General features: G+C 41.0%; 2 protein-coding genes across 2 annotated transcripts in view; both read left to right on the forward strand.

The window, feature by feature from the left end:
* Positions 1–872: 872 nt before the first annotated feature.
* LOC118414053 lies at positions 873–6,631 on the forward strand. Its single transcript, XM_035817803.1, has 15 exons — positions 873–1,025; positions 1,577–1,642; positions 1,868–1,908; positions 2,237–2,312; positions 2,434–2,556; positions 3,137–3,175; positions 3,283–3,334; positions 3,481–3,547; positions 3,970–4,100; positions 4,191–4,228; positions 4,385–4,522; positions 4,985–5,123; positions 5,446–5,621; positions 5,875–6,002; positions 6,497–6,631. The coding sequence occupies exons 1-15, from the start codon at positions 959–961 to the stop codon at positions 6,587–6,589; spliced, it is 1,374 nt and encodes a 457-aa protein (XP_035673696.1). The 5' UTR covers positions 873–958; the 3' UTR covers positions 6,590–6,631.
* A 685-nt stretch (positions 6,632–7,316) lies between these two features.
* The window catches only part of LOC118414064, a 4,964-nt gene continuing 2,459 nt past the window's right edge, over positions 7,317–9,821 (forward strand). The window contains exons 1-5 of the mRNA XM_035817826.1: positions 7,317–7,477; positions 7,685–7,722; positions 8,252–8,327; positions 8,597–8,716; positions 9,627–9,755. Coding sequence (XP_035673719.1) covers positions 7,426–7,477; positions 7,685–7,722; positions 8,252–8,327; positions 8,597–8,716; positions 9,627–9,755 — 415 coding nt within the window. The 5' untranslated portion in view covers positions 7,317–7,425. The remainder of the gene's footprint in view (positions 7,478–7,684; positions 7,723–8,251; positions 8,328–8,596; positions 8,717–9,626; positions 9,756–9,821) is intronic.

Here is a 9,821-nt window from a genome sequence, read left to right on the forward strand (position 1 = left end):
ATGCAGGCAATCCGTCATTCCTTTCTGCAGTTATCCTCTTTGGTGTGTCTTGACAAAAACGCCCCTGCAGTTCCACAATTAAAGGTTAGGGGGCTGAAACCTGCCCCACTTTGTCATGACGCTACAAGCTTTCTACCACCCAAATGTCTTGACCATATCGCGTCCGGGACAAGAGATACATTGGAAAAACTGTTATGATAGAATGTTCTCATTAATTATGCAAATGTATTCCTATTTTGCATAATTAGTATCTTACCTTGTACAACATTGTCTAAGGTACTCACATACCAAAAATCATGCAAATCCGTTGTTCCCTTCTTGAGTTATCGTCTTCAGAAGTTTTTGACAAAAATGCCCCTGCTATCCCAAAACTAGACGCTAGGGGGCCCAAACTTATGTCATTTTTTTCTGGACACAAGAGCTATCTAATACTCAAAAATCGTACCATGTTCAGAACACCGAGATAGCAAAACCGGAAGTTGCGCTGCAGTACCAAGGGGAGCCGCTAGGTGGCCCAAAATCTAATCATTTCCAGCTTTCATCACACCCTACCAACACACCAAGTATGAAAACAATCCATCCACCCGTTCTTGAGTTATCTTGTTTACACACACACACACAGACAGACAGACAAACGCTGGGTAAAATATAACCTCCATGACATTTCATGGAGGTAATTAACAAATAAAGTATAACCAGCCATTGATAATGAGACGTATTTCTGTATGTTCCACGGAAAAAGTGGAATCTTTTCTTGATAAAGTTTTCGTGCTGTGTTTGTCTTGTTTTCTTCTTGATAGAGTTGTGACGCTAAGTAGCAGGAAGAGATTACCCAAGCAAATGAACTATTTACTTGACTAACTTTTCAGTGAACGCCCAAAAGGACAACTTACGCATGAATATATGTATAAATGGGTCGAGGACTTGAGACTTGATTCAGCCTGCTAATTTCCTCAGCATGGGTGGAACGACTTTGTTTGTGGTGCTTCTAGTATTTGGGGTCGGGCTGACAGCGAGCGTGCCAGGTATGTACACCTTACAAGTTTTCAAATTGTCAATGATAACCCAGTAATATAATGGGGCATACATTTAAAGGACGATCGCATTACATAACATTCAGCGCATAACATAAGCCTAAAATTAAGGCGTTAATTTGTACATGGTAATTTGCACAATATAGAATTTCAGAAAACGTTTGTACCCCCATTTTATTGATAGTGTTCCGACTAAAAAGATCTCGGTACATATCATTCACGTGGTCGTTATGGTGGTAACGTCAATATATTTTTTCGCAAAAACTGTTTGACCACATGCTGGGTGACTGCCATCGAAACGTATATAATGGCTCTTTTCTCAAACGATACCCCGGCTATTTATCTAGAACATTTGCGACGTGAGAGGTAATGTCTTCGTCAGCTTGCGACTTTTTTCTACATTCAGTATCACCACAGTATTAGTAGTAGAAATATCTCTAAGGCACTGTCTGTAATACAGTATAGATCTATAGCTTATTTCTGTCCTCTACATAGCTATGGAAAACTGATTATTTAACGTCGGCTCCGACATTTGCACACAGCCCTCAGCCACCGGAGGTCACCGAAACAGCTGTCTATCACGAAGACTATCTTAGAAGCAAACAAGGGTAAGTCTTATACAGGAGGCTATAGTTTACTTTGGTGTTTCCGTTCGTATTTGCATTTTCATCGTTGAAAGATATACCTTTACTGAGATGCAAGATAACAGTATTAAACTTTTCTAAGAAACTTTTATAGGGAACCATACTTTATGAACATTTCTTAGTGCTGTTAATGTCTGAGCGAAAGGCGGGCTGCTAATACATAGCCTCTAAATCTTACTCCACTCACAGGCCTGCACCTGTACTCCGGCGACATTACCGGGATACATCGTGTAAGTAGCACAATTCTATTATTTATAGGGGTGATACATTTCTACTGGAATACTACACAGACGGGCGAATGTCAGTCTGCATATCATGTTGCTCCCCAGTCCCCATAATGCGATCTTAGCTTAGTCATGTGCAGATATGTGTTAGGAGTGGACAAAATAAAAGGTCAGTTCATACCTACAAACATTATGTACAGTCCAACGAAGTATTCACTACATCTAGCTACATCTATCTTGCAATGGCGAGCAATGTTGAATGTTATAATCTGTTGCAGTTTTCCTGGAAACGAAATCACTGTTTTTATCTATCTTTTAAAACCGTAATCATCAGGGCTCCAAGAATGCTATCGATGACGGATGGCGCTGGCCAAACGGAGTGATTCCCTACGTCATCGGCAGTGAATTTAGTAAGTCTGTGTTCATAAAGACTTTGAACTGTATAGCCAGGACATCTGCATTGTACTTTCATCTGACTACGTTCCAAGCTTGTGCTTCTTTGATATGTTGATATCAGCTTCCTTTTACCAGGCACCTCCTGCTATGACTCTAACAACAACTGTGCCAACTGGGCCTCCCAGGGGGAATGCGACGCAGACCCGGACTACATGATAGACAACTGTGCCCATAGCTGTGGCCTCTGTAGCCGCTCTGGTACGGGCAAACATACTGTGTTTATATACGAGAACATGCATTGCCACTGTGACCTTTCATGAATTAAATTAAATTAAATTAATTTAATTGATACAAAATCTAGATGATATTAAGCACTAGTAGCCATCAGAAGTAGTAGTCAAACAGTAGTAGTCAAACAAACTATTAATCGTACAAAGCGGCTGCAAAATTAGAGAATATATTCAGTAGATTGCAAAAAAAGGAAAACATACACTGATGACATAGAGCGCCAATGTTAATTCCATAGTCAAAGAATAAGATGTAAAAGAACAATAATGAAGAGTCTAGCTATTGTTCGGTACACTATTACATTTCATAATCCATGAAGGCAACCATTTTGGCCAAAGCTTCTTTTTATTCGTTCGCTCGCACCAGTTTTGGAGGTTTCATAGTATGTAGTCTGTCATTTATATAATCAAATCAACATTGCCTAATGGAGTAAAAGATACCATCTGCCACAAATGCTGATCAACGTTGTTCATCGTCCGTTGAACGTTGTCTCTCTCTTTGCTGAATTGTTTTGCTGAAAGTGCCTAATATCAATTTCTCTCTTTTCAAGGATCATCAAACGGAGCACAGAAGCCTGTACTAAGAGCTTGTAAGATTTTCAACAATCTTGTCGCATCTTGGTTTCACTTTGTTCTTTTTACTTGAACACGTTTGATAATGGAAAGCACCAAACTTGAATGTCTTTTGTTCTTGCAGATTCCGCGAACTGCTATACTGACTCAACCCAAATGAACGGCGACAGCTTTACGTGAGACCCATTTATAAACTCATGAATGATCAACTAAGATGTACTTAAACACGTCATTTCGAATGAGAAGTTGTATATTTTTCCTTGCTTTAACATTTCACCCAAATCAGCTGCAAACTTTAGTGTTGCACATTTATCCAATACAGCGTCAATTGTCCTTCTGGGTGCGCGAATAACGGTGCAGCTGCCTGGGGAACTGGCGTTTACACGGACGTGAGTACTGCCGACAGTTATGAACTACGTCTTTGTACGTAAAGCTGGTATCTCATTAAAGTTGCGACACTTTTTCGGCGGCGTTACGTCCGAGCGATTTGACAGAGCGCTTAACTGCCAACATCTATAAAGACGAATCGACTTTGTGTGTTTTGCTGTCATGTTAGTCATACTTACTTACTTACTTACTTACTTGATTAGGTCCTCTCATCTCTTCAAGTGGCGTCTGGTTAACGTTCAATGTTGAATCAGCTACTGGTCAGGGCAACATACAGACTCCTTTTTAGTCATTCTTAACATATATCGAATTAGAACGTGCGGCAGCTTCTGTGAGACACCCGTTTCAGAGTGGTCAGTGTTACATAAATGTCTCAGCTTGGAAAGTCTGGGAAGGTCACTAAACAGACTCCATACTTTGCCAGGACTCGGGTATTTGCTGCGCTGCCATCCATGACGGCAGGATCACGAACTCAGGAGGCCAGGTGACCGTCTATAGGTGGCCGGGACAGAGCTCCTACCAGGGATCCTCTCAGAACGGCATTAGAACGCAAGAGTAAGTGTGCTGTAAATATGATTTTGTCACCATTCATGAAATATGGTTGATGTAGTCTTGTTTAAAGCTGAAATTTGTCTTTTTTACCAGTTACGACGCCTGGGGCAGTTCCTTCGCATTTGAAGCAGGTAAGTTATCGCTGCTTTGAACTACATGCATAGCTGAAAAAGCTGCTTAAATATTCGTTTATTAGAATGCTTTTGGTTGTACCCTGTGTAGAAAAAATCAACAAGTGTTTTCATTAATCATGTGTAAAAGTTGCCCTCTTCTACCTCACATTACAGAAAGTGTGTGTGAAGACGCCCACGAGTTCTGTGTGAACTGGGCCAGTACCGGCGAGTGTGACGCCAACCCCAACTACATGCTGAACCAGTGCCAGCTGAGCTGTGGTGTGTGCCAGGGGCCAGGTGACATCGATCAAGGTGACCATATGTCCATACATGTATTTATGTATACTGTGTCGTATGTATATGACAGGAAGACCTTTACATATTCGCAACAAAAAAATAATTAACAGATACATATGCAATGTCAACGTGAAACAAGCATTATATTTTGCTAAGTGAGTGGAACTTCTTCTTGCTTCTGGTGATGGTGAAAATGTAGGGACAGATAAGTTTTACGATCAAGTCAGTTCAGTTCAGTCATCCATCGGGTGACACTATTAAGTTTCTCCAGACGACTCAGTTGTCTGAATTCATTAGCAATATGAATCTGTCTGTACTACTGTAGTACTGACTATTCCCCTGCAAGCGTACTTGTCGCCTGGCGATGCAAAAGAAATTGCTGTCGGGGTCAAGCACTTAATCGAGAGTAATAGGTAATATAAAAAATCAAAAGGACATGATGAGGTGCAAGACTTTTACACCATGTTTATTTTGCAGCCGTAATTCTGACTGCACCTCCCGGGTCAGAGGTCGGGAGGATTCAAGCCGCCATCAAAGAGTTTAACGAGAAGACCTGCATCCGGTTTGTGCCGCGGACCAACGAACGGGACTACGTTCATATCAAACGGCTTTCAGGGTACAGATTACGTCATCATTATCACCATTCCCATTTTAATCTTTTATTCTGAAAGCTGTAAATCTAAAAAGTCTAAAAAAACAGCGTCCTACACTAAATGACACCTAATATTTGTGAGTAGTGACCGTGAGTACTAGGTATTGAGTAGTGAGTACTAGTGAGTAACAAAAACTTTCTTCTCAAGAAAGACAAGAATGTGATGTGCCTCATACCCGGACAAAATTTTACAGTAGTCGTGTGGACCTGACTTCATTAATAGAAATTTATGATGATGGGAAATAAACAAGTTACCAAAACACAAGTTACCACTTCTTTCTCCCAGCTGCTGGTCAGATATCGGCGTGAGTGGCGGGATGCAGGAGCTGTCTCTCGGTGACGGGTGTCTGTGGAAGGGAACCATCATCCACGAGTTGATGCACGCTGTGGGGTTCTGGCACGAGCATCAGCGGCCGGACAGGGATGATTACGTCACCATCAGGCTGCAAAACGTCGATCCAGGTGTTTAGGTGTTTTATCTACTGAAGGGTTCACCCCAGATGATACTGAGAGAGATCAACTGCCAAATGAACAGATTTCAGGAATAACTTGCCTACGAAAGATGTGATTGTCATGGGATTGCCCTTTGAAAGTCTGACCTTGGAAAATAACACTGATTATACGATTGTGCGACCTGAAGTAGTTATACACGTGTAGAGTTGGATTAATTTAGGAATGACAAAGACTAACATCGACCGCATTGTTTTTAACGTAGATGAACAGTACAACTTCGACAAACAAACCGACAGCCGCACCCTTGGGCTGTCGTACGACTACGGGTCCGTCATGCACTACGAAAGTGACGCCTTCAGCGCCAACGGAAGAGACACAATCGTACCCAAGGTAAGTTACAACGTTGTCCGGAATATCTACTATCACTAGACGGAATAGTTACTATCACCAGGCTGAGCAACCCAAACTGGATTTGCGTGACCCCTGATTTTTATGATGGAGATATGATGAACGATGTACAAATATGATCTAAAAGACAAATTCTGTCAAATCTTTGGTCGCTCACCAGTCTCAGTGGTCGCAATGAGGTCGCAGTCACCATTAGAAGGGAGGTATAGTGAAGTATGTGTTTCTTTCCTACTCTACAAGCAGAGGTTGGTGGGATTAATCCGATCGAAAAAAAAAGAATGTAAGGAAAAGGTCACGATTTTCCCCACCAACCTCTGCTCGGAGCGTATGTATTTCATTCATCTCTCTGCGTGAACAATTGATGTCGTCATTCACGGGATCCTACCGTGGCACGGTTTTAAAACGTACAGAAAATGGTACAAATGTTTCCTGTCTTTCATCTCCACATTATTTACTAAGTATGTCTCTCCCCGTAGCGTCCGCTGAACGGCATCGTGCTGGGCTGGGCGGAGGAGCTCAGCTCCCTGGATCTGCAGAAGATCAACAAGTTGTACGATTGTAACAAATAAATGGAGCACCGTCCTCTGACGGAGCTTCTGCTGTGATGTTAAGACTGTTGTCTTTCTTTCCACACATCTACATACAGTGACAAGAGTTTCACTATTACATATTAGATGTTTCTCCTTAAACGGCTGCACTAAAAGAACACAATGAGTAATTGTATACTGTTGGTAACTACACGTTTATTCTGACCGAGAGTCAAGCATTCAGTCCTGGATATTGCAAACAATGCGTAACAGCAACTAGTTCGCCGCCAATTATGATGATGAATTCATTTCACCACACTGAGCGTAAATAAATAGATAAATAACGTTGCGTTTGCAGCTTTTAATATTTATATTTCTGCAGCTATCTAAGAGAATCAGAACATATGCCACTTTCTCAAGGGCGAGAAAACATAGTTAGGAACATGTATTGTTGTCAGTGTGGGCCACATCCGCACTGTGGTTAATCTATATAGAATACCAACAGAGTCATGATAGTAAACATAGGCTGACAGCTGTACAACCGGCAACCCTAAAGTTGGACGAACGAACTTTTTTAACGGTAAGAAAAACGGTATCAAAATTTTAAAGATCAAACCGTTTCTATTACGTTGATTTGTCACCTGCAAATGATTCCCAAGCATTTCATCTAGATACGATTTACGGCAAAACCCACTTCGCAGATGACTGACATCATAACAATACATGGACACATTTTCCCATCGACACGCCCACACAAATAGTGTGTGCACATCTCGGACCCCAGTGTGTTTTGAGAGCTCGGAATGTATATATAAGCTGCTCCATCAGAGAAGAGCTAGTTTTGAAAAAGTGAGACGCACAGTTTTCTCAACACAGCCATGTTTGCTGTGATCTCATTCCTGTTGGTCGGGTCCGTGACAAGCGCACCGCGTGAGTAAGATTTTACCTAACTCCACCCTGGTATGATTTGGTAACACGCATCCTTCCATCTTTACCTTCGCCAGAATGGCAAGGTTATGTTTTGTGTCTTGTTTTTATATCTTTGCCTGCACCGACCACACATTGCCGAAAGTTAACGTAAAATACATTGCCTTGACCAAAGGCATTAATGACCTCTGTTGACAACCTGTCACCCAGGTCTTCAGGTGAAGGATGAGATTGCTGGAAAGGACATCGTGAGTAGCAGGCACTGGTGCTGATGTTTTCTTACAATGAAAAAAAAAAGAATGAAAAAATGAGAAGTTCATGGGAGCATAGACCTGGAGGCTTAAGTCAGAGTTATGTTAGAATTCATCAGGAGAACCTAGGCAGAGTTTATTTGAACACACGCATGCACTAAAGATAAAAAGGCGTCTGTTTTTAAAAAATGACAAAAAATTTGTGAGAATGCAGAGTAACTGAATCCTTAAAAGCTTTGACGTTTTGTTGAGTCTTATGAAATTGTACTAGTAGCGACTCCAATTCTCTTACGTGAACCTCAGGAGTAGCTAGAGACTGTAACTGATAAATGATACTAAATCTTATATAAGCGAGCCTGTGTACGGTAACTAAATCCTCCATAAACTTTGAAAACTATTCATTTCCTTACTATGCATCACGGAAGGATTCCGTGTTCCCAACCATACACTAAATGTTGCAATGTCACTTCAAGTACCATGTTCACTCGACTAATGGCACAGTATCATACTGATGTTTTCATTTCAGTATTACAGAAATGCAGTTGAGGATAACAAGCTCTGGCCGTCTGGAGTTGTTCCTTACGTCTTCAATTCTGAATACGGTAAACAAGCCACTGTATTTATTGCAGAACGTTAGGAATAAATACTGACTTTTTATGGGCCTTCTTGTCGCCCTTTTCATTCTTCATTTTGCTATGATGCACCTTATTCTGTTCTATGCGTTCAGTCTCCAACATGTGCACATGTGATTTCGTGAATGCCTAAGTCTTTTTATCTTATGCCATTCAATCAATAAAGAACATGTTAAAAGCTCCATGAATAAACACGAACTATCCAGAAATCGTGCGTTTAAATGTTTTTTTTTTTTCAGCAAGTGCCTGTAAGGACGAGCACCAGTCCTGTCCACACTGGGCCAGTATCGGGGAATGTGACGTCAATCCAAACTACATGTTGGTCAACTGCCGATTGAGCTGCGGTGTTTGTGAACAAAGTAACTGAGATCAAATTTGTTTTGTAGTTTAAGTAAATGTAGACTTCAGATAAACCTGGGTAAGGCCGGACATTACACAATTGCGTATTAACTTATAAGTTTTAGATCTCAAAGTTATTCATAGCTACAGTGCTTCGAGTGGTCTCTAGTTACTATGTTAATAGTTTTGTTTGGCGCAATAGTGTGTTGTCGTGATGATAGGTTACGAATACGAAATACATACGAATGAAAAAATGGAAGTCAAGTTGATAGTGCTCGAAAACCATAAAATTCACCACACATTCAGTAGTGTGATAAGGCCACAGCAAGTAAATTTTATGGATGACATCCTCTGCAGACGGCAAAATTAGTGAGATAGGGCGAAGAAAAACAAGATGGGTAGAAAAAAACAAGATAGCTAAATTTCCCAAATATACGCAATAAACGTTAAAAAAGAAGAGTTAAAGCGCCAAAACATGGTAACACAGCCTACAAGGCATTCTTTTCTGTATTCAAGACGTGAATTGGTGTAGTAAAGGTGGGTGTGGTAGACTGGTATCAATTACGGACATGGCAACTACACTCATGGCTTCCATATTAGGGCCACTTTTACAACTATCTAACTAAATTTTTATTACTTTTTTATTTCTATAACTACAGTCATGGTTACCTGGCTAGTGTCACTTCTACAGGTACAATCATAAGCCTACAACACATTTGCCCATTTTGGTACTTTCTCGTCATGTTGACCATCTCCGAAGAAGAAAAAAATTCTTGTTTTTCTTTCTGAAATCAGGTGAAAAATAATGCACGCGCTGATGTCATCCATTGAATTTACTTGCTGTGGCCTAATTAAAAACAGTGTGTTAACCATATACATTACCATCGGTAAGAAGATTTAGATGCGATATGTATTTATCATTGTGCGCAGTATCCGAGAGAAGCACCTGTCAGGACAACCATGCCAGCTGTAGTTACTGGGCCAGTACCGGCGAGTGTCAGATCAACCCCAACTACATGCTCGTCAACTGTCAGGCCAGCTGCGGCACCTGCCAACCAAGTATAGTCTTTCACCCAACATATAAAACTGTCTGGGTAAAAATCGTTCACTGAAGTTCACAGTTCC

The sequence above is a fragment of the Branchiostoma floridae genome, chromosome 4, assembly GCF_000003815.2.
Source record: "Branchiostoma floridae strain S238N-H82 chromosome 4, Bfl_VNyyK, whole genome shotgun sequence".
Lineage (NCBI taxonomy): Eukaryota > Metazoa > Chordata > Leptocardii > Amphioxiformes > Branchiostomatidae > Branchiostoma > Branchiostoma floridae.